This window comes from Brachyistius frenatus, unplaced genomic scaffold (assembly GCF_029030835.1).
Source record: "Brachyistius frenatus isolate BFR_SWC_R1_liver_20210118 unplaced genomic scaffold, ASM2903083v1 Contig_36, whole genome shotgun sequence".
NCBI classification, from domain to species: Eukaryota; Metazoa; Chordata; class Actinopteri; family Embiotocidae; genus Brachyistius; species Brachyistius frenatus.
In genome coordinates, this window is record NW_027210635.1 from 2,855,653 (window position 1) to 2,882,866 (window position 27,214).

Here is a 27,214-nt window from a genome sequence, read left to right on the forward strand (position 1 = left end):
AAAGCTGAAAAAATATAGACTTGTGAGGAAGACAGATGGAAAGTTTGGACTGAGTCAAACCATTCACTCTCCAGAGGCTGATTCAGCATGTGTGTGTGTGTGTGTGTGTGTGTGTGTGATCAGTGTCAGTCTCAGTCAGTCAGTGTTAGGGCCTCCTTTGGGAAACTGGAGCAACAGCTGCTTTAGTTGCTGGGAAATCTAGTTGAGATTGTGATTACGCACTGAATAAAAACAAGAAGGTGATGCTAAAAAAGAGTGAAGTTTTAGAGTGTGATCACAACAACCTTTGGTAGACACAACAAATGTTCTTCTCATCATGTTAGTTACTTGGGTGAAATTCCACTCAGCCCCTTTATCCTCAGCCCAGAACCAAACAGAGCTCTGCGTCAGCAATCTGCTCATGTTTCTACAATAGGAAAATAAATGACACACAAACAAAATAATTGGTTTTATTCACCAGAAAAGCATTACGGGTCCATTATATTTGATTATTTTTGAGGTGAGGGTTTTAAAGTGTTTAAAGTTCAGAACATAGATAAAGATATTTTAAAAGTTGAAAGATGAAAATGACCCAGTGGCACACCTGTGGTTTCAATTTAAGATGCCTTACTTATCCTAACTCACTCAGGAAACAGAAAGATAATGTAAGCGTCAGAGCAGAGCCACGGTGGGATGAAAATGGAGGGATGGAAAGCAGGAGGGAGGCAGAAGATAGATAAAATGATGGGGTGAGGACAGGAGTGATGGCCTTCCAGGGAAACCCTAAATGGAGTGAGGCAGATTGAAGAATTCCCAAATCCTGCGCTGCCAGCCAGATCAGTTGGGATGAGACCTCAAGGTGATGGCTGGTTTTAGAGTTGTGACATATGAGGAAGCAGAGGGCCTGATATATAATCGCATGGCCTCACCACACACAACCACAGTCCTCCTGAGCGTCCTCCTGCATAGGTGAGTATCAAATGTTAAATCTTGTTGAGTCAACAGTGTCCTTCTGTCTCACTTAAATTTCTGCTGTCTCTCTGTTTCTCAGCATCTCTCTTCAGCAGCCAGTTGGTGTGTGAGCAGGTCAATCACTTGGTTTATGTTTGTTGGTGGCAGCAGCAGCAGCAGCCATGGCTGGTGGGTATAAAGGGGACTGTGGGGACGATGTGGACCCCATGCCGCTCCTGGTTCCCACAGAGAAGGAGCGCCTGGACGCTGCAAATAAACCATACGACATCAAGCGCTCCTGCTGGGTCAAAGATGACAAGGAGGCTTTTGTTGCTGGGGACATTGAGTCTGAAGATGGGGACAAAGTCACCATCAAGACCACCAAGAACACTGTAAGACAAACAATGATGCTATTTTGTTTTGAAGATTCAGGATACTTTGACATTTCTGATGTGAATGTCAGTTTATGTTAAGAATAATGTAAATAATCTCAGTTTGATCACTGTCTTCTCCGATCAGACGGTAACCGTGAAGAAGGATGACGTCCAGCAGATGAATCCTCCCAAGTTCTTCCAAGCCATTGACATGTCCAACCTCACCTTCCTCAAAGAAGCCAGTGTATTGGAGAACCTGTGCAGTCGTTACGTCAGCATGAGGATCTATGTAAGCTGCCAAACACGGAAAAATCTGTGAAAACAGTTCAATAATGTTATCTATGACTCCAGAGGAGATTTGCCAAGTCTGAAAAAAATGCTCTGATGATGTGATCTGGGTTATGTCAGCTTGGATTTGGAGACAAAATTTATAAAGAAAACTGCATTACAAACTCATTGAAAATGTTATCAGGTGCATTATGGGAAATGTAGGATCTAATATTTAACAGGGGCTAAAAGTCAGGGTATCTGTTGCTTTGATTTTGATCATTTTGATAAACAATCTACTCATTAAATGTGCCCCATCTACATGGAGATCAAATGCTAAATCAGTGAAAAGCATTCTGAGAAATGTAGATCAGTAACTGAAGAAGTATTCCAAACCTTTAGGCTGGTTTAAAATGGAAAATGATAAATACAAATTTATCTCCAAAGTAAGCTGTATTAGAGATTCTCATATTTAGATATAAAACTATGAGCTTTTTGTCTTTTCAATACAATAAAATAGAGGCTAGAGACAGTAGTGCTGTGTAAAGGTGCCTGTGAGCAAACTTTTTGTCCATATTGGAAACTGGAAATTTTCCCAAGCAACCCTCAAACCTCTTCTTGTTTGTTTCCTCCCTCTCCCAGATCTACTCAGGCCTCTTCTGTGTGACGACCTGTACAAATGGCTTTCTATCTATGGCGCCAGGGTGGCCCAGATATACAAGGAGAAGAAACGCAACAAAGTTCCTCCTCGCCTCTTCTCCATCTCTGACAACGCCGACCACGACATGATGACGGGTGAGGAGACAGGGATGCAGCGTTGCGGATAAAAGCGCTATGGATGGATGATTAGGAGGAAGGGGCTTTGGAGAGCAGAGGGAAGGAGGAGATTTAAATCTGTCAGAGGTTTTTGAGGGGTGGGGAGAGGGGGGGTGAAGTTGGCAAAGAGGAGACGTAAGCACGCAAGTGGTATGTGGTGATCTGGCGTAACACCCAGGGGACGAGTTGCTTAAAAGTCGTCACACAGTTATACGTGTGTGTAATCAGTGCGGCTTGTGATGATTTGTTCAGGGAGCAGAGGAATACTTTGAAGCCACTATGGCATCGGGGGAGAGTGGACAGCTGTCTGTGTTGTTCATAGTGCTGACAGAGAACATTAACAGTCCTCTGATCTGCTCTGAGGGAAATCAGCAGCAATTATTCTCATCTCTCTCACCCTCTCTCTGTTTCTGTCTCCATGTCCTGCCATCGCAGAGCATGAGAACCAGTCCATGCTGATCACATGAGGACAACGTGATTTTTTCGTTTCATGTCATGTATAACATGCACGTCTTACTGTTATTAACTTATTTGTTTCTGGTACTTTTCCAACAGTGGAGAATCCGGTGCTGGCAAGACTGAAAACACTCAGAAGGTTATCCAGTACTTCGCCAGTGTTGGAGCATCTGGGAGCAAAGCCTCAGACTCCAAAGCAAGTGTCTGTTTGTGGATAGACATGATTCAATTTGTTGTCTTATTGTTGTAAATAATTTATCTGGTCATGTCTTATCTTCTTCTCTTCTCAGGGCTCTATGGAGGACCAGATCATTCAGACTAACCCGGTGCTGGAGGCATTCGGCAACGCCAAGACCATCAGGAACAACAACTCCTCACGTTTTGTAGGAACAGATATGGAAATATTTGTTCTACTTTAACAATGAAATGCAAATTGTCCTCTGTACAAATATTACATTTTTGTTTCAGGGGAAGTTCATCCGTATCCATGTTGGGCCAACAGCTAAACTGGCTAGTGCCGACATTGAAATCTGAGTGGATTTTGTTCTTTTATTACTTTGGGCACTGTTGGGGCATTATCAGGGGATCTTGGTAAAATAATAGAGAGGATATCACATATTCTACCAACTGCTGTCTGGAAGGAAGCCAGAACTCATAGGCGAGACAGATGAAGCTGTTGACTGGACTTTAAATGAATGGAAGTAGAAATGACAAACTAGAGATTTTTTTTCATTGCTGGAGATGTCAGTTGTTTTACTATCAACTTTATAAAATTGTGTTAATGGCTCAGTGTGAGCATTTAGGGGGATTTGTTGGGAGAAATCCTATCACACTGCTCCTTTAAAAGCACAACTAATTTGAGGGAATAAAGCTTTTATTTAAAATTACACATACTGTAGCCTATAAGATGTAATACCTGAACATCACTTATTGTGTGATTAAGAGTCCCTGGAAAGTAGTCTGGATGCGAGTAAAGAAGTTAGCTCAGAGTATGAATACATGATGAGGAAACTAAAAGTTGGGGATAAATGACCGAGATGGATAGTATTGATATAAACAGCTGAGAATGTTTACCAAATGTGGAGGATAAATAGTTGAAAGACAAAAACATGAATCTAGCCAAAAATACTATGGATAAACTGTTACAATAATCAATTAGCTGAAGATTATGAAAAATGGCAAAAAAGCTGATAACAAATAAAACAGTAAACTAAATAGGGAACCTGCAATAGTCCACTAAAAGCAACTGAAAAATTGTGAAGTAGTCAACAACTGATTAAGATACCTAAAAGTCATGGATGTAAAGTTGAAAAAATAACAAGTATGTCTGGTTCTGCCACTAGTTGTGTAAATAAAGCATTACAAACCTAAATTTAATATTAACAGTTCAGCTGAGAGAAAACATATTGAAATGTGCAAATAGTGAAGTTGAATAGTATTCATGAAAAACAGTTCAGATGAACACATGTTGAACATAATGTTGATAAAGAGCTACTTGAGTTTATACATGATCTATGAAACGGTGTAGTTGTGTGTTTCCCAGAGGCGCTGCTGCTGAGCACAGACCCCAAACAGTATGTGTGGGTGTGTCAGGGTGTCACTGTGGTGGACAACGTGGACGACAGCGAGGAGCTGCTGCTCACCGATGTCAGTCAACATTTGTTCACTCTCACATTTGGATTCAGAGCTTTTCTGTGTGCTGAGTGACTTGTGCAGAGCTTTGATTTGAAATCTAGAATAAAAACTAAATTACTTCTTTGCGTGCCTAATATGACGCTTGGTTATGTCAATACATTTGCCTGTTGATAATGCTGCTGCATCCTTTTGTGTAACTCTACTGTGCAGCACTGATGTCTTCTGTACGGTCCTCTCTCCCTCTCTCTTTCTATTCTTGTCTGTCCACAGGAAGTTTTTGATGTCTTGGGCTTCACTCTTGAGGAGAAGATGAGCGTGTACAAGCTGACTGGAGGCATAATGCACTTTGGAAACATGAAGTTCAAACAGAAGTCGAGAGAGGAGCAGGCTGATGTGGACTCCACTGAGGGTATACAAAGCCTGCCTCGTTCTCTCTAGTCTGTCCATCTTGCCTTGATCTCTTCTTTTGACCTCTCTTCTGCTCTGTTCACAGTTCTCTTGAAGCCGACCCTTTTATTCGGGTGTCCCAGCTCATATTTTTTTTGTCTGTATATTTTCCTTTACTTTCATTAACTACTATCTCATCTGTTACCTATTTTTTAACATGTTACAAGACATTATTAGAATAATTTCATGAACTCTTTGTCTCTTGTCCTTCCTAAAGTGGCTGACAAAGTCGCCCACTTCACAGCCATCATCTCTGGGGAGCTGCAGAAGGGCATGACACGGCCCCGTGTCAAGGTCGGCAATGAATTTGTGACCAAAGGTATTGCAAAGACATTATTTCAAGGCTTGTAAATACTGATCATTTAACGAAGATAATAATGCACTCACCAACCTTTTAAAGATCAGCTACACAGGATTTGAACTTGCAATTTCAGGTCAGAACCAGGACCAGTGTGTCTACTCCATCCGTGCTCTGGTAAAAGCCATCTATGACCGCATGTTCAAGTGGATGGTGACCGACATCAATAAGATGCTGGACACCTAAATGCAGCGGCAGTACTTCATAGGAGTGTTGGACATTGCCGGCTTTGAGATCGTTGATGTGAGAATTAACTGTAAGATTCGATCATGTTTTGTCTACGACATTATGATCTCATCGTTTTACCTCACATGATCCTCCTCTGTCTGCAGTTCAACAGCTTTGAACAGCTGTGCATCAACTTCACCAACGAGAAGCTTCAGCAGTTCTTTAACCACCACATGTTCGTGCTGAAACAGGACAGAGGGAATCGACTGGGTCTTCAATGACTTTGGCCTGGACCTGCAGGCCTGCATCGACCTGCTGGAGAAGGTAACACACACACACACACACACACACACACACACACACACACACACACACACACACACACACACACACACACACACACACACACACACACACACACACACACACACACACACACACACACACACACACACACACACACACTCGCAAATGTTAAGCATAAATTTCAAGGCTCATTCTTTCAACCTTAATGCCTCTGTCCCCTCTCCAGCAGATGGGGATTTTGTCCATCCTGGAGGAGCAGTATGTCTTTCCAAAGGCAACAGATGCGACCTTCAAAGCAGCTCTGTTTGACAACCACTTGGGCAAGTCCTCCAACTTCCTCAAGCCAAAAGGAGGGAAGAAAGGAGCTGAGGGCAACTTTGAACTAGGTTAGGTTAGGTTAGGTTAGGTTAGGTTAGGTTAGGTTAGGTAACCAGTGCACTATGCCAGCACTGTGAGTACTTCATTACTGTGGGAATTTATCCTGTGTTAGAGGCAGGTCGATACAAAAAACACTTCCATAGTGATGGAGACAAATATATTTGTGTTTAAAATGGTTGTCCAGCTCCATCCACCTCTCTCAATAAAGTCACTAATAACTCTGAATGTGTAGGAGAACTTGTGAGCCTGGGTGCAGTTAAGCTGTTTGTAGTTCTTCCAGGTGGGCTACAACTGGGCTAGCTGGAGAAGAACAAAGACCCTCTGAATGAGACGGTGATGGGACTCTTCCAGAAGTCCTCCATGCACCTGCTGGCCCTACTCTTCAAAGAGGAGGAGGCTGCTGTGGGAACCAAGAAACAGAAGAAAGGCTCTTCCTTCCAAACCGTCTCTAACTTCTACAGGGTAACTCACACAGACACACAGGGACACATACACACACATATGCACACAAGAGCACATGCACATCTTCAAACACTATCTCTTAAAGTAACAGACACTAATAAAAGACCCAGGAATCATATAAATTGCATAACAAATCTTGTAGTATTACAGTAATGCAAATCTCACAGGACACCGTTAATGCACCACAGGAACAACTTAACAAGCTGATGAGCTCCGTGCGAAGCAATGCTCCCCACTTTGTCCACTGCATTGTCCCTAATGAGTTCAAGAAGTCAGGTTAGTGGGCAAAATCGGAGTGTGATCTTACCAAAGATATTTTTTTTTGAGATGTTGGTGAAATATTTTACAAGATATTCTTCAAATAAAATTCTTGGTAATGATGATCAAATGCTGTATCTCTGTGTTATAAAGGTGTGACAGATAACCACTTGATCCTGCACCAGTCGGCCTGTAATGATGCACCATCTTCCTGAAAGTGCAGATAAAACTATTCTTAAGCCAAAGTCAGAGGTGTACCTTTCTTTGTATAGTTGCAGCAAAATCCTCTACTCACTCTTTTCATTCTTCAACTCATTGTCTCTCTTGTGACTTTGTCTCCCAACAGGAGCAGGACACGCTGGGTGATGCTGAGGAGCGCTGCACTCAGCTGATGCACCAAAAGGTTCATCTGGAGGAGTCAGTCCAGGTATGTCATTCATTAACTGAAAGTTATTTCACACTTTATGCAATTTTAGTGAAATTGTAGTAACGCAGCGACAAACAAGCAAAAGGCGAAATGTTTTCAACATTAACATTGTCAGTGGTGGAGGGAGTACTCAGATCTTTTATTTAACCCGCCCGTTGTCCTAGGGTCAAAATGACCCGCAGCTGTGTTCAACCAAGTTCTATTTTATTTTATTTTATTTTAATATTTTTTATTTTTTATTTTTATAGGAGGCTGTTTCTTATAGGAGGCTGTTTCTTTAAAGAAACCCTCACAGCCTCCTTGTCACCAATGATCCCCAAAAATGTAAAAATAAAATAAAACTTGGTTGAACACAGCTGCGGGTCATTTTGACCCTAGGACAATGGGAGGGTTAAGTGGCAGTAACACACTGAAAAAATATTCAATTACAACTAGAAGTCCTGCATTCAAAATGGTACTCAACTAGATAAGTACGGTTAATTCAACTATCAAAAGTACTCATGAAGAATCCATGATTTCATGGAGAGTTTTATGTCTTGGAAACCTCTTTTTTGTCGACTGCAATAAATAGGAATTTAAGATCTGTGTGAGCGGCTGGAGGAAGAAGAAGGCAACGCGGCCTCTCTCCACAGCCAGAGAAGGAAGCTGGAGGGGGAACTGACTGAGCTAAAGAGAGACCTGGAGGCTCTGGAGTTGACGCTGGCCAAGACGGAGAAGGAGAAACAGGTTGAGGGGGAAGGAAATGGATTAAAATCTTAGTATTTTCTGGTTCCAGACACCTGGATTAACAGACTTGAAGCCAGACACATAATTAAAGGTTACCACTCATTTCTTCTTCAATGGTGTGTTTAGGGTCTGGATTTCAAGGTGCGGACTCTGACAGGTGACCTGAGTCAGAGAGATGACCATATTGCCAAGCTGCAGAAAGAAAAGAGGGTCCTAGAGGAACTGCAACAGGTAGACAAACACACACATGCACATTTGCACATTTAAAAACATATTTTTTATGAGTTTAACAGTGACAAAGTTATATGTTTCTTATATTTTGAACAGAAAACCCTGGAGGATCTCCAAACTGAAGAGGACAAAGTTAACCATCTAACCAAGAGCAACAGCAAGCTCAACACCCAAGTGAATGAGGTGACCTTTAACCTTCACAGAAAGACATCAAGTATTGTTTTGTTTGTCTGCATGAATCTGAGCTGAATAAACACACACGCGCGCGCGCACACACACACACACACACACACACACACACACACACACACACACACACACACACACACACACACACACACACACACACACACACACACACACACACAGAAACACTGCAGTTTGTAGGTCTGTGTGCGGTTTGGTTTGATCCTCTGTCCTTTTATATACGTGTGTGTATGTGTGTAGCAGAGAATAATGAATAATCTGAGCAGGGAGCTGGAGGACGTGCAGAGTAAGCTGACCCAGGTGACTAGGCTGAAGGCTTCGCTCACCTCGCAGATCGACAAGCTCAAGCGACAGGTGGACGAGGAGAACAAGGTAAGTAGCACCACAGACGCACACTGCCAGCCCAGGTATCCAGTTCTGTCTGTTTCACCTTTAATAAAGAGAAGGAATGTGTACTATCTAAACATTACAGTGTCAATCTCTAGTTCCTTGCAAGTTTGTTGTGCTGGACCAAAGCACCGTGCATTAAGTTTACCTGAAAACATTTTCCACCTGGTTGAAGCAAATTAACTTCTTCTTACTGTCCTTTTTTGTCTCTGTAAGCTTCCTTTTGTTGCTTTTAAATCATGATTGGATCTCTAATAAAGATCAAACCTGTGGCCTCCCCCCCCTCTCTCTGCAGGGCTGTAACACAGCAGTGGTGGCCCTGGCCAACGCCCGCCATGACCTCCCCCTCCTGAAGGAGCAGCTGGAGGAGTCTGAAGCCCGCAGGGAGCTCCAGCGCCCCGTGTCTAAACTCAATGCCGACGTCACCTCCTGGAGGAGCAAGTATCAGACGGACGCCATCCACCGCACCGAGGAGCTTGAGGAGACCAAGTAAATAGAAGTTCTAAAATACTCAATCTACTGCTGCTCAAAAATCAGTTTTTTAAGTGAATCATAGTGGCGATAGTCTTTATACTTTTTAATTTAATCCCACGGTCTTGTCTCTGTCTCTCTCTCTCTCTCTCTCTCTCTCTCTCTCTCCTCCCACTCTCTACCAGGCGCAAACTTGCTGTGCGTCTCCAGGAGGCTGAGGAGGCAGCAGAGGCGGCCCAAGCCAGAGCTGCCAGCCTGGAGAAGGTCAAGCAGAGGCTGCAGGGGGAGGTGGAGGACCTCACCATCGACCTGGAGAAGGTGCATATACAGAGACAGACAAATGAGCGTCTGTAACTCAGTTTGTAAAACTGAGTTTGGGTTTCAACTGCCATCAAAGTGTATGCTCTCATAGTTCTGTAATCGCAGCACTATTCATTTATTTTTTAATTTGATTTGGTCATTTAGCTGTAAAAACAAAAGGTCAATCAAAAGTTAAGAGCCCGAAAGGACTTCTCAAAGGTTCTTGCTGTTAGTGAGCAGCTGTAAATTTTAGCATGTGTGAACCTGTAACCTGCAGCTGTATTTTAACCTGACATTAAACCAGTCATGGGTTAGATAATAATGTTGTTGTTTTTTTTAGCTCTACCACTGTAGCTTGGTGTTCTTTCCTGATGATATAAAATCATCAAAGGTAAAATTGGGCTTTTGTATGCTATTGGCAAACTGTTCTATTGTCCTGTAACCTCTCAGGCTGCCTGGCCATGGAAAGGTTGCTGCTACAGGCCATTGTCAGTAAACTCAAAAAAAAATATGAGGATGCTTTATGCTTCACTTGGAAACCAACCAATTCTGTATTCGTTGATAGACTCACAGCTTTTGTATGAGAGTATGCAGAACTAATGTCCTACTATATTAATTGTTTTTTTGTTGGTTTTGTCCTGTATCAATATATCAGCACCTATTTATAAGTAGAAATTAACCTGACTAAGCTGGACTCTACAAAGGCACCAGCCAATCAAAAAAAATTATTTTTGTAGATGTGTCTAAAGTTTTTTTCTGCTTATGTCTGTGTTTGTATGACTAGTGTTTGTATGACGAGCCCAACACAGCAGCAGCTCTCGATAGGAAGCACCGTGTCTTCAACAAGCTGGCGGCCGATCTTATCTTGATCATGTATCCTCTCCTCTGAGAGGAGATCAAAGAGTTGGTTGACCAGCTCGGGGAAGGAGGCCACAGAAGGCCAAGAAGAAGCTGGAAGTGGAGAAAAAAAGAGCTTCAGATGGCTCTGGAGAAGACCGAAACGTCACTGGAGGTGCAAAAAAGTTTCTTTTGTTGCAAAAAGATCTGGGCTTCTGTGACTTTTTGACTGTCGAACAGTACCAGAAAACTGTGAGGGCATTTTTCATTTTTCTAATGTTTGGCAGTCACATCTAAACACAGAAGGTCATCTACTAAACAGCTAAAGATGGATTTGATTGGTAAAATTGAATGCTGGGAGCAAACAGGGGACTTTTGCTTTAGTTTCGGGTTTCGGGTGTGAAATAGTGTTGTTTTTTGTGTGTGTGTGTGTGTGTGTGTGTGTGTGTGTGTGTGTGAACACGCATGACAGAGAAATGATGCACTCATTGATTTCAAAATTATTTCATTTTCATAACTATAAAGAAGCTGATTTATGATTACAAACACATCTTCCAACTTCCATATTGGTGCTGCCATTGTTTAGAGATTAAATCCCTATAAAGAGATATGAGTGTGAATGTTTTTTCATGCCATTAACTATTTAACGCTTTTTTCAGTAATATATTTATCCCTGTTTTTGGTTCTCACCTCTTGCTTCATTTTAATGTAAATCATTCATTCTATAAACAACTATTGAAGTATAATTTCATTAAAAGTTGTATTGACAGTACACCATTTTCAACAATAAGGGAATTTGTAAGTGCCACCTTCAACTCTAACAACAAAGTCCTTAAGATCAAGCTGTGTTGTTTGTGGTATCTATGAAGAACCATGCTCGTGCAGTTGAATCGCTGCAGAGGCCAAAGGTCGAGCCCACGCTCTGAGGATGAAGAAGATGGAGGGTGACTTGAATGAGATGGAGATTCAGCCGGAGCACGCTAACAGGAACAATGTCGAGCTGGTCAAAACCCTCAAGAAGCTGCAGCAGCAGATCAAAGTATGATTTTTCTGTTTGATCTGCGTCCTAGAGGCAGAATATGGAACTGCTGAGAAATACGACAGCATGAATTCTTGTGTCCCACCCTTCTTCCAGGATCTGCAGGTGCAGATGGATGAGGACGCCCGTCAGCACGATGAGCTGAGGGAGAAGTACAGCCTGCTGGAGCGCCATTTGTGCCTCATGCAAGGCGAGATGGAGGAGCTGAGAGGAGGCCGGGAAACGTCCAAGAGAGCTCGCAAACAAATCGAGCAGGAACTGGTGGACACCACAGAGAGGTTCAGTGAGATCACAATGCTGGACGGTGACTGCATAGGAAGCCCAGGAAGTCCCATAAATGCATGTAGACCAGTGGGCATTTGTTTAAGCAAAGAACTGATGCACCAAGGATGTCAGCTCAATGCTGACTTGTTGCTGCTGTCTTTTTTTTTTTCAAGCTGTAGAACCAAAGCCTGACCATCCTGAAGAGAAAACTGGAGGCTGACCTCGCTCGACTGTCCAGTGAGAATGAAGAGCTGGTCTCAGAGTTTCGGTCCGCTGATAAGAGCCAAGAAGGCTGTGACTGATGTGAGTAACCAAAAATGTCATTTTGGAGCTATGAAATAAATCAAACAAAAATTATTTTATGAATACAAATGAGTACTCATGCTCCTTGTCGCCAATCATTCTGTTACACTGGTCAGATTTGTGTTGAGTTCAAAGTGAAATGTGTGTCGGCCTCCAGACTCTGTGAGGAGCTTCGGCAGGAGCAGGACCGGTGCTCCCACCCGGAGAAGGTGAAGAAGAACCACACTGAAGCTGGAGGAGGCCGAGCAGCAGGCTCTGAAGGCCAGCAAACACACCATCCAGAAACTGGAAACCGGGGTGAGGAGCTGAATTTATTGAGGGATGGTGGCCACTAGCCTTACCTTAAACAGGTTACACACCTATACAGTTACTACACCCGGCTCAGTCCTCTCATCCACACATCATGTCAATTCCTCCCCTAAACTGCGACCAGATCAAGAAGCTGGAGAACGAGCTGGACCAGGAGCAGAAGCGCCGTGTGCAGACGGTGAAAAACCTGCTGATCTTCCAGACGGAGGAGGACCACAAGACCAATCAGCGCATGCAGGAGCTGGTGGAGAAACTCCAGAACAAGCTCAAGTCCTACAAACGACAGATAGAAGATGCTGTGAGTCCTAAAATTATTATTATTTTTTTTTTATGTCTTCCTATTTTTGGCCTAGTTTTAAAAAGGAAAAGGTTCAAAAACATTTCTTAAAGGAGGATAGGATTTGCATAGTTGGATGGGAACTTTTATACAAATCTCAAATCTTTAGTTAATTAGTTACAGCAGCAGGTTCGAAGCAGGGAAACAGATAACCTGGCTCACTCTGAAAGAAACTAAATCCACCAACCAGCACTTCTAATGGTCCCTATATTGACACATTATAGTCTGCTTGTTCAATTTGTACAAAAAAAACAAACAACAATCTGATGCTTTATGTGTTCTAGACTACGTTTCTCAGTCATTGTAAAATACCCAATCATAAACTGAGCTAAACCACTTTTTACCAGAAACTGAAAAGAAGAGTAACTGAATAATTATGAGCCACTTTTAATGATGTTAATGAATCCTTATTAAAGCCCAGTGAAACCCAACAATACGTCACTCGAAGGCAGAAATATTAAAGCACATGCTGAACTTAAAGTTATTACGTCTGTTACTATTTGTGTGTCACAATAGATAGTCCAGGTCACCAAGCCTTCCAGCGGAGGACAGGAAGGCTAGAGGGGAAAGCACACACACAGAAGGAAGAGCATCCATCTGAGTGTACACTTTGAAACGGTCTGTTTTGTCTTTCCCGCAGTGACACACACCCACTCAGCCCTGTGGAGGACGCTGGACAGAGCCAGTATGAGCTGAGACAACCAGAAGAAAGTCTTAGAAGGGCCCAGACGGAGCTCTTTAAAGTCTTAAATAATTAAAGGAGTCTATAACATCACCGACCGTCTTAATCAGTCGTCTTAGGGGTGGTCACTTAATCTGTGCCAGTCAGTTATAGCCTGCACGCTAAGGTAGTCTTAAATGTACAGTACGTGCCTGCAGGTACTATTATGTGTTGTTGCTTGCGTTGGACCTTTGCTCCAACAGCTCTGTAAGGTTCATATTTTGTTTATTAGTAATGTGTGAATGGATTTTTCCAATGTGCCTGTATTGTGTGTATATAGGAGTCTGTGCCTTGTATCATCTCACTGTTTCTGTCTTTGCACTGGAGGGATGAGCGGGTGAAGCCGTGTTCTCACGTCAACGATCGAGAGCCCACCGGTGCGTGTCGCTCCTGCGTGTATGTGTGTGTCCGGTTGCAGTCTTAATAAACTGCAAAGAAGCCAGTGGCAGAGTCGTTTATCATTGTAGGACAGAGGTAGAGGATTGATACCTGCAGAGAGGTATCAATATTGCATTAAAGCTGCAACAATTAATATTTCTTTACTGGCAATAAATCTAATTTGTATGTGTAATGTGAAGCAGGTCATGAACCCACAAAGAACTATCAATCCCAGTTTCCCTCAGTTTTAAGGAGAGTTTTAGTGTCTGCAGGTGAACTGTTTTAGTTCCGTCTTGCTGCTATTAACAGTCGTGCTTTTCAGTGAGGAAGCCACAGACAGCAGATAGATGAAGCTGACCAATATAGCGGAACATAGAGAGACAGATATTTCCCTCTGACGTTGGTAGACGGTAAAATCTGTAAAAATGAGAGTGCGTATTGGACTTGCATTTGGCTGCTGATCGCCAGAAACACATAAATGAGGACTAATGTTACTCTGCATCAGCTGAGTGACTTAATAGACATCTCAACTCTTTGCTAACAGTATCAACTTAAAAGGTGAAGTGGAAGTGGCAAAAAAAATATAATAATTTCATGTTTTTAATCAGGTATCATCAAAGGCATATATATTACTGAACAAATATGCAATTAAGCAAACTACTGCAAGGCAATGACAAGTGTGAAGATTACAGTGTCACTCGGGTGCTTTGACCTGCCTGTCAAAGGAGTGAGTCATTCATTCACAAAAATATATTGGTACAGACAAAGCGCTTGTTTGTTACATTTTGAATGTCAGTAAAAGTATAAAAATGAATGAAGTGCTGCTTATTGTGCATCACTGTAAGCTCCAACATCATGATCTGAAAATGTCCCCTATTTGGTATATCTGGTATAAGGTAAGATCACATTGGTAATGCAGGGTAACTGCTCTCCCATTCAGTTGTCCCTAATGATTTTCAAAATAAAAGCAAAATACCAGCGTAACAAGAACAGAAGGCACCTATATAATACATCAACATGGAATTTATTTTCATTTTAGTTTCAGATGAATGTTTCACATTTTATACAAAATCATTAGAAAATGCCTGACACTCCAAAATCCCACGGCTAATCCTCGTTTAGCGGCGTCAGACACCAAAAGGATTAACGGGGAATCATGCAGCATCCTGGACCAGTTGATGAGGCTCAGCCCGACCTCCACATCAAGCAAATTACAATCCACAGTTCACCCGATGGCCAAAACAGCCGCTATCCCAGAGCGTAAAGTCATGACCTGACATTATGGTACAGTGATATCTTGCCACATCTAGTAATGTACAGAGTAGAGATACAGAAGGATGAGGAGCACGAGGAGGCCTGCTGCGTTCTCAACTGATCCTCACCACCCGTGTCTTCGATGTATGGATACATTACCACGTCAACAACACCATGGATGCTTTCACACGCTTGACACATCATTGGGTATGATTAGTTTATGTCGATTTTCTTTTTTTTAAATATCATTAATATCAGAGTGTAAAATCAACCAATGACTGCAGGCCTGAAGAGGGGAGGGAGGGGGGAGGGGGTGTTGTCCACTGAGCCTCTGTTTGGATGAGCAAAAAGTGAGCGGAGACAAGTGGAGGCTAATTACTAGATGTGTTGCTAATATGCATGGCCAGCACACGCACACGCAAATGAGGTCTCGGCACAAGCGCACAAACACACTCTGATTCGCAAACACCTCCGCCTCGTCGTTGCTTTTAGGGTAAACGTGACTGATGCCACAGGACAGTGTGTGACTGCGTGTGAGAGGAGCGGGTCAGAAAAGATAGCACACACCCTGCAATAAGATCCGACAACTGAAAATAGATTTTATTAAGCCAATGCAAAGAGGCCCCCCTCTCGGACAGAAGAAACCATGACACCGGGGCAGAGAGGCACTTACACCATCACGTCCTTTTCCCCACAGTGCTTGCGCCTGTGTGTTTATGTCTTAAGGAGGAGACGCGGCTACATTTTGTCGAGCGCACTCAACACTCACGGATGCGCGTTTTATCACATTGGAGCATGTTTTTTAGCGGTTGGCACATGTACATGCAAAGCTTCAGTTTGGCCTGCGCAGCCCAAACGGAGGGTGAAGGAAACAAAGGAGGGGAGGAGGGAAGAAAGAGATAGACATGTATGTGAACAGACAGACGCACACACAGACTCACAGACAGGCTCCTGAACACCTCGAGTGTTTAAAAACAGCCCCCATCGTCGATCCTGTCCCTGCCCCCCTCGTGTCACATGTTTGTAGCAGCACCAGAGGAGCCCTCTGATTGGTGGGAACGGCCGTCCGTTAAGTCAGTCAGTTTCGAGGATGAGCGGCGGCTGCTCATTCTCTTCTTCTAAACGCAAGTCGTTGAGGTCGTCTTCTAGCCCCGCCCCTCCCACCGCCCCCTGTTCTTCGCAGTAACCTAGGAAACACGAGTTCAAACATTGAAATAAACAACTCTTAGGTTCTGAAACGACGTTAAATGTTTTTTTTTTCATTATTATTATTATTTATCACACCATGACGGTAAAAAAAATGGGGACACTTTATCAAAATATTTGCTCCCAATTTTCTCTGACATTTCTGAGAGAAAACATCGTTATTATGCTGGTAAAAAAAACACAAACATGTGCTAGCATGGATAATTACAAGCATACAGCTGAATGGTTCCAGTAACAAATGAACCAGAACTTAATATTTACAAGGCTTTAAATGCAGCTAAAAAATACCTCTGGAAATCACCGCTTCCTTGTAAAGTCAACACATTAAATATACGTAACGGTCTCAGAACTCTTTATCCATTTCTCCTGCAATGACTTCATTCTCTTCAGAAAGTTCCTTGTCTATTATCCTAAGTTATAATAAGAGACATTCTAAAAGCATTATGAAGACACTAAGGGCCTGCGAGGTAAAGTGTAACTTACCTTTAGTGACAGCAGCACTGTAGGTTTGGGCCACAAGTGGGCGATCATGTGTCCCCTGCTCAAGGATCTCGTTGGGAGGCTCAGCACTGCCGTCTAACCTGAAGTCAGCGACAGAAACTCTCATGAATGCAGCCTGAAGCTCGAGATACCCGTTTGTATTGAGCTGTGCATCATGATGACAGTGTGTCGTTACTGTGTATGTTACCTGTGCTGCTTCATAAGTGTGCACTCCCCACCCTCTTGTGGATCCAGGTTGTAAAGATACAGGTAACCATCAGCAGCTGCAACCAACAACCTGGGAATCTTCTGAATCCTGATTTCAAACAGAGCAAATGGAGGTCTTAGTACACATTTAATGATTAAGTCGAGAACAGCAGCGTCATATTCAATGATGTGTTCATTAGAAACCAAAACTGGAAGAAAAAAAGAAAAAAGAACAAAAAAACAGGGAACAGTAATGTGACAATTACAACCAGTGTGTGAAATTCATCTTTTGGCTCACAAGCCAAGGGGACCGATAGATTTTTTTTAAATCCAGGAACCGAGCATATATTTTACCAGTAATAAAACTCTCTTTTTGTGTAAGGTATATATTTGTTTCAGCACATTATATGAGCTAATAAAGCACTGTGTTAAATACAAACTTAAAGAAGAGGCCAGAACAAAATTAGAGGCAAATTGACTCATTAGTTTATTGTTCAACAGTTAATTAATTCAAGCCAGCAAACAGCTCCAGAAGGGTTGATCTCAAACTTTCACTTTGGTATTTGCTATTAAATGCACTTGAGGTAGTAAAGTAAATGTAAAGGCTTTGTTGACCCATCGGCTGCTTAAACTTCATCATCAGACTTCTCCCTCTCTACCGCAATCACCATCTATGCAGTCCATGAAGTCTGGCCTCCTCCTGCGAGCTACTTAATCATCAGGTTAGCTGCAGACCTGCAGGAAGTGACAGTTTAGCAAAGTATTTCATGTCCCGTATGGTGAACAGTACCATGAAAGAAGAACCGAAAACGTCAGTAGCTGGTGTTTCTTCATAAGAGCATTTAATGCAAATAGCCATCCGAGATTAATTTGCCAAACGGAAAGTCTACCGGCATTTGGCACCAGGCTGGTGTTAATTTTAGACCCCGATCACGGAGGATTAATAAGTCTTTCAAAATCACACGTTAAAATCAATAAATCTTATTAAACAGATGCTAATTCCAAGCAACAAAGAAGTGTCTGACCCAGAGAGCCGACTGGCATTAAGTCAAGCTGATTAGTTCGGATTTCATTCGTCATTTCGTCACAATTCTTTCTGGCGTGTACATTTGTATTCGCTGTCTGTCGGTGCGTCTGTACTCACACAGCTAAGGCGCAGATGTTCTTGTGTCCGCAGAAGGGCAGACGGACGGTGGCGAAGGCTCGTCCCTGGGTGAACATTTCTGTCACCTGGGAAGGCAAGTAGGTGGTGGACGCCATCAGGACCTTCCCCAGGTACCCTCCCCATGTGGTGGGCTCCTCCGCCGGCCTGAACACACACACACACACACACACACACACACACACACACACACACACACACACACACACACACACACACACGCACGCACACACACGCACACACAGAGGCAGAATGTGAGACGCCCGTGTTTCTGCTGGAGGTCAACGTGTAGGAGAGAAGAAGCCTTTTTAAACAAAGGGAGGTACGTACACGTACTTCTCCTTCTGCGTCTCTAATTTGAAGATGTGGACCGTCTCTGTGTTGCTGGAGGCAGAAAGGTACAGGCCTTCCATACTGAACGCCAACGAACAGATGCTCACACACCTAAGATAAGAAGTACACAAACACAGGTTTGCAGAGGAGCTGGTGAATGCCAGTGTACACCACCTACAAACACACGCACGCTTTATTCATGAAGACGGCTACTGTTCCCTCCCAGTGAGAGCGCTTTCATCTCTGAAAAATCGGAACTATGGTTCAACAATCATCAAGTCTTCTACCTCTTGACTCCTCGCCGAAACTCGAAGAGCTTCTGTCCCTCCGGGATTGAGAAGACACGGATGACCGTGCCCTGTGGAGGGAATGGAAAACACAAGAGACACGGGGAATTACAACGCTTGAACAAAGAAGCAGAAACAAGGAACCCTATTTCCTCAGGCGGAAAACAAGATCGCACAGAAGCGAGCCGCGCAGACGCTGCGCAGTGGCTGCCCTACCTTCTCTGAGGCCGTGGCCAGCTTGGTTCCGCTGGCGTCGAAAGCCAGAGCCGCTAGTGGGCTGTCGTGGGCTGGAATCATGTTTGCGGCTCGCTGGAAAACAAGACGAGCCGACGGTGAGAGACGCTGAACTTCACAATGATTCATGAAGGATTGATGGACGGACACATTGGCTGACTGAATAATAAGTACGACAAGAAACAGACCTCAGCTATACATCAAGTGTTTGTGTGCCCTGATAGAAGAGTGCTAAGTAATGAAATATGGATACGCGTAAAGGCATTATTAAGTGAGGACAGTGTAGTGCAGAAGGTTTTACTGTGTTCACCTACCAGGTTGACTGTGTCAAACACCTGCACTTCTCCTATCGTAGCACTGCCTGGGTACGCCAGATAACAGTTATCATTGCTGATGGAAAGGGCACACAAGCCTGGAGAAACAAACACAAACCACTTAACAAAGACAGAGAAACAAAAGACAACAGAACCACATTTATCTGAATCTGACAGTCAGCGCAACTGAAACTAAAACAATGACTCATGAAACATTGTGAGACTGCAGTAATCTGTGTTTATAACAGTTCTGACAGCATGAGTGGGTTTTTTTCTTTGTTCTGTGGGTTTCATAGAACTCAACAGTAACAGTTTTTCAGTGTTGAAGGCAGCAGACAAAATGGAGATGATGATGAAGAGGCTGGAAAACAACACTGCTGAAAATAATCTCAAAAGTGAAAGAGAAACTGAAATCCTGAAAAACTGAGACGTCGCATGCCTGGTTTCAACATGAGCAAATACACTATGCAAGAAAAAACACGCCTTCCCATTCAGTTTCATTCTTTTGAACATTTTCACTTCAAATTATCTCCATTTACACTGTTTTTGTCACGTCTTCAGACTCACCTGAGGGGTTGGGTGGAGTCTCTCTGATAGTGTGCAGCACTTTCATGTCTCGGATGTTGTGAATGTAAAGCGACTCCTCCAGACAAACTATCAGCCTCTGCAGAGGAACCACAGAACATCAACACTGCTGGCAAACCAAGGTTATAGACGTGTTCCTGTCGTGCTCTAACTGAGCGCAGCACAGTGAGCATAGAGCCGATGGAAGCTGTGACTTCTGTGAGTACGTATTCCAAGTCACGTTGCTTGATTATCATGTATTAACTTGTATATAGGACCTGTATTACTGTGGTACGTGCACATTTGGAATTTCACCTCGGACCTGAAACTTGAGTAGCGAGCAAACGGACAATTTTGTGTGAAATGGGAAGTTGCAGGGAGACAAATCTGTGGATTAGCGGTGGTAGAGAGTTACGGGTTGCTGCGGGTGAGAGACCTGAGTGTCTGAGAGAACCTATCTGCTATCACGCCAGTATTTTCCCTCGGACACCTCAGAACATCGCAGTGGAACTCAGCGTTGACATTCGGATCCTGGGGGACAAATTCACAGTGAACAACCTGCGAATGATTAAAAAAAAACAAAAAAAACCAAAAAACCTGCTTGGGCTCCTGACCTGATGCACTTTCTTCGGTCTTGGACAGTGAAGTTCTGCCCCTCTTTTAATGCAAATACCACTCAAAACATCTCACCGGGCTCACTGCTGTATAATATCTGAAACATTTCAAGGGTCTCCATTGCTGACTTTCCAAGTTTGACTCAAAATTGTATGTGCGCTCTCTGCTGAAGTCCATGGTGAAATTGCAAATGCACACCAGTAATCAGAAAAACAGCTGCAACTCATGCTGATGTTGATCAAGCGACATAACTCTGTTCACATCACTGTGCTCCTCTTTTGGGCATCAAGAACAGCATCTGAACCATCTGGTTGCGCCTCGTACTGTTTCATTATCCAGCGAAGTCATTGTTTCAAGACATACAAGCACCTGGTTGCTTCATGAATACTGTGTATTGTAATTTAAGGGAGGAACTCTTCCCCCCTCGTCATCCTACCTGTCTGTTGAGTTTGACAGCCAGTATGGTGTTTGAATAGGAGTAGTTGCAGATCTCAGTTCCTTTCTTGAAGTGACAGACTTTGAGCTTCCTGGGGGCCTTCAGGCTCACGATGGCCACCAGGCTGCTGGAGAACAGACGCTCCACGATACACACATCCTCCGTGTCAGCTGCAGCAACACACACACACACACACACACACACACACACACACACACAAAGGTAGACAAAAAAAAACCCATTACTTTGCAGTGGTTGCTCAGGGACATTTTCTGATTATTTATTGGATGAAAAGATTAGACATGGTGATGTGACGCAGTGCAAATGAAGGGAAAACACAGAAATCACATGAAGCCAATGAGCTGATTTGTGAAGGAATGGATGCAGTGAATTATGCTGCTGTAGCCTTCATCTTGAGATTTGTCGTTCCTAAACATGTTTGTAGAGCTGCAACAATTAGTTGATCGGCAGAATATTATTCTAAAATTCTCTGATTCCAGCTTCACCAATATGAGTATTTTGTGGTCTTTTGAGACCTTCATGAAAAGAGACTGAATGTGTCTTGGTTGTGGACTGTTGGCCGGGACCAAATAAGACACTTTAGGCTGCACTTTGGGCTTTAAAAAACACTGGTCTTTATTTTAAAGCCCAAACAGATAATTGATCAATCATTGATAATCAACAGATCAATCTACAATGAAAATAATGGTTATTTGCAGCCCTGAAGCACACTGTATGTTTGGTGAATGGTTTGAGCAGCAGATACCAGACTTCCCCCCCCCATCTTCCTCTGACAACACAACTTGAATCTCCTTCAACCTACTTTGCATTGGCTATTCACATCGAATGGTATAGAAAAAGAGACACTTTAGCTTACGGATAAGGATTAAGGATGTTGCAGAGATCGTACTATACCTCATGTAAATCCAATAACAATGGGGAAACTGAATTTTAAAGTACAGGAGTGTGAGAAAAGTGCTGACAGATGTTATTAATATTTAAAGCAAAAAGTATTGCTGTAATGGGACAGTGATTATGCCATACCTTATCCAGGCATGCATGATACACGGTCGTCACTCAAAAACCATCCAGCAATACCATGAAGAGCAGTGTCACTGGTTTTGGAGAGCAACCGGCTTTAATGTTCACTGTGCGCGGTATTCGTGTGCGTTTCAGCCTGCTCACTCTCTGGACGGCGAAAGAGTGCACACAAGTGGGTAGTAGATGGCATCGGGAAAGCAAGAACAGAGCTTATACAACACTTACTACATTCATATATCTGCTCCAATTTGTCCACGGAGGACAGGGAGAAAAACTTGTATCCCGGTTTGGTGCCAACAGCTAAGGACCTGTTAAAATACCAGAACCAGAAATGAGAGCATTTTAGCATCAGCTTGATGTTTGACAGTCCAACACACATCTCGGTCCCCACCCTCTCCACCCTCCTCCACCCTCCTCCACCATGCACACACACTGGATCCAGTAAGCAGGTTTTTGTGACGGTGGTCACAGGACTGCAGCTGTTTTGCAGCAACACCAACACCACCACCTCCTCCTCCTGCTCCTCCTCCTCCTCCACCAGGCCTCCGTGGTCAGCAGCAGTAAATCCAACGCAATAATAAACCTACCGTGAGTTTAAAAAAAAAAAAAAAAAAAAAAAAAAAGGACTCGACTACATGTCTCACTAACTCATGTCAAACAGAGACAGACTGACCCAGTTTGAGACTTTGGACAATATCCGTCAGTCCTCCAACTCCACGTCCCTAAAATAAAAAAGGACCAGCTATTTAACACCGCGGCGTCTAAACCAGACAATCAATTTCACTTCGGTCCGAGATGAGAACAAATGAACCACAACAAACTTGAGTCGTGAAACGTGACGAGTTACACGAACCTCAACCTTTACACGGGTTATGCTAAAGTTAGCTTCGGACCACCCAGCATCACGTTAGCTAAGAAAGCTACGCTAATGTCGTCTAAAAATAAAAAAATAAAGAAATAAAATAAAAGCTGTGGTTGAAACCGGCGTGTACCGGTAGTACTTTTATAATATGACAAAAACACATCCAGGATATTTCGCCCCCCCCCCCCCCCCTCTCCTCCCTCCTCCACTGTTGTGAGCCCGCACATAGCTAGCTAACAGCAGCTAGCTCGTCAGCGCAGGCCATCGGATCCCCGGGACACTGCCACCCCCCTCCTCCCCCCTCTCCCCGAGGACACTGTCCCCCCCCCCCTCCTCCTCCTCCTCCTCTCTCTCCCCTCCTCCGGGGCCCTGTCTTACGTGTTGTCCTGGTTAAAGTTGGCGAAGAGGAGCTGGCTTCCGCCGGCGTCCCCGCTCTGACTGGCCAAATTCATGAGCTCGGCACCATCGACACACAAAGCTGCGGTTGGATTGACAGCAGCGAGATTACGAAAAGGCCGGAAAGCTTCACGGAGTCAATGTCTCCATGTCTCCGTGTCTCCGTGTCTCCTCAGTCTGGTGGACAGATTGTTGTTGTTGTTTCATATGGGGAGGGGAGCGGGGGGGGGCTGTTGCTCACCCTCACTGCGCATGCTCGAAGCACACCGCGTGCAGCACCTTTAAAGGGCCAGAGCAGTTTTTCCAAAGTGGTACAGTCCTGATGATAGTAAACAATATATATATTATATATATATATATATTTATATATAATCCGATATAGCTGTAAATAGTATTTCTGTTTGCCTCGGCTGAAAACAGGAACAAACACTCTCCTGCTGTCTCCTGTCCAGTAACTGTACATGACATTATGCACCAGTGCACCCTGCTGTCAATATGTGCAAACGACATCTAAACTGAATGTGCTGCCCTGATCAGTGTGTTAAACGTAAAGTTATTTATTTGGCATAAAAATGGAGCGATTAAAAAAATGTGTCATCTTGATTGTAAAGCTCTTGACCACTCAATTAGAAATAGTCTTTTAGTCGTATGTGATCTTCCGACTTGTTGACAAAGACTTTATCCCATGCAAAAAAAACAAAAAACAAAAAACGAAAACCATGTTATAATAGGCAAGGCAAGTTTATTTGTAGAGCACATTTCAACAACAAGGTATTTCAAAGTGCTTCACATAAAACCATTTAAAGCATCAAAACATCAGGCAAAGGAAAAGCACATTTAAAAACAATTAAGAACATTGATCGAAACATTAAAAACAGTCATTAAAACATTAAACAAGCTAAAAAAAAAAATAGAATAAAAGTTGCAGTGCAGTTTAAGAAATAAAATACAGTAATAAAATGCAGAAATGCAGGAAATTGATCAACATCCTTGAGTCTGGTTCAGTTGAAGGCAGCAGCAAACAGAAAAGTCTTCAATCTTGATTTGAAGCAGCTGAGAGTTTCAGCAGACCTGCAGCTTTCTGGGAGTTTGTTCCAGATATGTGGAACATAAAAACTGAATGCTGCTTCTCCATGTTTAGTTCTGACTCTGGGAACAGAAAGGAGACCCGTCCCAGACGACCTGAGGGGTCTGGAGGGTTCATGAGGTTGCAGCAGATCACAAATGTATTTTGGCCCTAAACCATTCAGTGCTTTATAAACCAACAGCAGCATTTTAAAGTCAATTCTTTGTTGGACAGGAAGCCGGTGTAAAGACCTCAGAACTGGAGTGATGTGATCCACTTTCCTGGTCTTAGTGAGGACTCGAGCTGCAGTGTTCTGATTGACTTTTTAGAGAGACCTGTGAACACACCGTTACAATAGTCGAGTCTACTGAAGATGAATGCATGGACAAGTTTTTCCAGATCCTGTTGAGACATAAGTCCTCTAATCCTTGATATATTATCATTAATATACCAGTATATTCACATGGGCACAGAGAAGCTTCCCCTCTATCTTGGTTGACAATTGCTGGACACCAAAAAGGGATGCTCCTAAGGCCAAATAAAGGTAAAAATCATACAAATGTGCATTTTAAAAATAAGTTTGTACAAGAGCCTTATTTGTAAGTCAGCAATATACACATTGTCACTTAAATTGTAAAGATCTTCTGTGCTGTTGGGTTGAAGTTATGTGAAGCGTCCACATTTTACAATTTGTTGCATCTTTGAAGGAACATCCATAATGGAGTATTGTCTACTGTCTATCAGATTTTTTGGCTAAAGTCATTCGATATTACATGAGTCTGGATAGACATAGATGTAAACAGGAACTTGACTTGTTGGCGGAGGCAGGCAACCGCAAGGCGGTGAATTTAGTTTTCTTAGAAATACATGTAGCCTATATCTTAAAAATTTTCAACAAAACAATTTAATTTCTGCTTGTTCACGGAGGGCGAGTAAGCCACAAGGTTCACGGAGGGTGAGTCCCCCTAAGGGTAAGCTACAGGGTTGCAGGTTTGCCGGTTTCGGGTTTGCATTGTAAAGGCAGTCATACTAATACCAAACCAAAGATCAACAACAATACAAAACAAAACCCGAATACAAAATAAAAATAAAAAAATGAATAAAAAAAAAGTCTTTTTTGTATATATTATATAGTATATAGTATAGCCAGGGTGAAGCGACTAAGTTTGATGTTTTGCCGTGACACAGGAAGTTGATGTTTAAGGTCAAACGATGCTCCAAACCTCACGAAACTTTCATGAGTTTTTGAAGATGTTAAAGCTGCCAAAAAATGCTTTTTTTTTATTTTTTAAAAGAACAATAAGGAACGAGATCGAGAAAAGAATTAAAACTGTAAGGGGGAATATGTGGACTCTCGCGTGTTGCACGTCGGGGAGCTGGCGGCCCCGACCCGCTGGATCCCCGACGTGCAGCGTGTGAGGGCCCGCATATCACTGCTTCCAGTTTTAATTTAATTTTATATTTATTTGATTTTTTTTGTATATATAGTTTGTGTGTGTGTGTGTGTATTTATTTATTCACTGCTCTTATTTCTTTTCTAAAATAATTACTTTTTATCTACTTTATGTACATATGTATTTGTAAATTTAGTCTTATTGTGTGCACCTTTTTTGTGTTTCTTTGCTGCTGTAATAACTGATTTTCCCCACTGTGTGATTAATAAATTCCAAGTCTAAGTTTAAGTTTATTTTCTCTTTGGCATGTGTTTTCTTCAGAGTTGTCTGTGATCTGAGAATGTCACACCTTGTACACAAATGGTACTCCAATCACCACAGACAACCAGACCCTGGTGGTTGGAGTGACGAGGTGTGAGACGTGAGAAGGAAACTGCGATGCATTGACTGGAATATAATTTGGGGTGTGAGTCACAGCATTTGTACATTTGTATTAGTTTCATTACGGTTTCAGGGTTAAGTCTGAGCATGTCGGAAAGTGATTGTGACTGATGCAAAGTAGTCACTGGAAACCGACATGAATCCTACAGGTAAAGTGAATTGGCACACTGGTACAGACTCTGCTGAGAGCTGCACATCCAGGATGAGGATCTCACAAAACAAATGAAGGATAAGGAGAAACACTATCAACGAGTTGGCACAAGTATAAAAAGGAAAAGGAGCAAAGAAAAGTCTGCAAAACTGAGAAAACCAAAGGCCACATTAATGAGAACTCAATCCACAGTGATGACAACTGTGACATTAAAACAATCCCTGTATCAATTCACAAGTCACCCTCATCAAAAAGTAAGCATTATTGTGTGTTTGATTAAATTTGAAAGTATTATTAAACTATTAGAGCACTATTTAGCACATTGATGATGATGATTTTTCACAAAAGATCTGCTGTGGCGTATCACACCTGCATCAATTCTTAAATTTCTACAGCAGCAACTCCATCTAGAGCATTTAACACCTTTGTTTGCTCCAGTGCCGTTCTAATTGTAAGTCAGCTGTGTCCTTTGGTCCAGTTTACAGTTTCCAGGGACTGACCGAGTGGCTGCCTCTCCTGCAGAGGTCTGTCAGCTCAGGCACAGGCCCAAACCCCAGCTTTCAAACAAACATGATGAGCAGAGGCTCACAGTGAGACAGAAAGCAAAGCTGGTTTCCCAGCTTCAGATTGCATTGGAGGCAACAATACAGGTTTATTATGATGGTGATAATTTTAACCGATAAATAGTCAACATAGTGTAGCTCACTGATATGTTTCTAGATTTCAAACTGATATTGTCAACAACTGCATAAAAAAATACACAGATGACACAGTTTGTCACCATGTCTGTGTCAACATTTGTAATTACACAAAACATTTACATACACACACACAAACACACACACACACACACACACACACACACACACACACACACACACACACACACACACACACACACACACACACACACACACACACACACTGTTAGGTGGATTTATGGTGTATATTTGGGACGATTATTTATCTGTACAAACAT

At 42.8% G+C, this 27,214-nt stretch overlaps 1 protein-coding gene and 1 pseudogene across 3 annotated transcripts; one reads left to right on the forward strand and one right to left on the reverse strand.

Moving 5' to 3' along the window:
* Window positions 1-1,112: 1,112 nt before the first annotated feature.
* Window positions 1,113-13,391, forward strand: LOC138622570 (myosin-16-like; annotated as a pseudogene).
* Window positions 13,392-14,797: 1,406 nt separating this feature from the next.
* On the reverse strand, window positions 14,798-23,398 carry wipi2 (WD repeat domain, phosphoinositide interacting 2). 3 transcript variants are annotated; one of them, XM_069701390.1, is made up of 12 exons: window positions 23,166-23,398; window positions 22,151-22,233; window positions 20,885-21,054; window positions 19,837-19,933; window positions 19,270-19,367; window positions 18,938-19,030; window positions 18,722-18,792; window positions 18,438-18,545; window positions 18,084-18,248; window positions 16,941-17,048; window positions 16,736-16,833; window positions 14,798-16,233 (listed from the first exon to the last, which is right to left on the reverse strand). In XM_069701390.1, exons 1-12 carry the CDS (start codon window positions 23,237-23,239, stop codon window positions 16,121-16,123), a joined length of 1,278 nt encoding a protein of 425 aa, XP_069557491.1. In that variant the 5' UTR covers window positions 23,240-23,398; the 3' UTR covers window positions 14,798-16,120. The 3 variants fall into 3 exon arrangements, with proteins under 3 accessions (XP_069557491.1, XP_069557490.1, XP_069557492.1); XM_069701389.1 differs by having other exon boundaries at window positions 18,432-18,545; XM_069701391.1 differs by lacking the exon at window positions 23,166-23,398 and adding an exon at window positions 22,599-22,670 and having other exon boundaries at window positions 18,432-18,545.
* Window positions 23,399-27,214: the final 3,816 nt, after the last annotated feature.

Bases quoted from the DNA above. Each gene is read 5' to 3' on its own strand.
- wipi2 (XM_069701389.1), bottom strand. From the start codon at position 23,239: ATGAATTTGGCCAGTCAGAGCGGGGACGCCGGCGGAAGCCAGCTCCTC. The intron at 19,934-20,884 runs GTAGGATGACGA...GTTCCTCTGCAG, and splicing joins CTGTCAAACTCAACAGACAG to AGGCTGATAGTTTGTCTGGA. The intron at 19,368-19,836 runs GTGAGTCTGAAG...TTGTTTCTCCAG, and splicing joins GACTCCACCCAACCCCTCAG to GCTTGTGTGCCCTTTCCATC.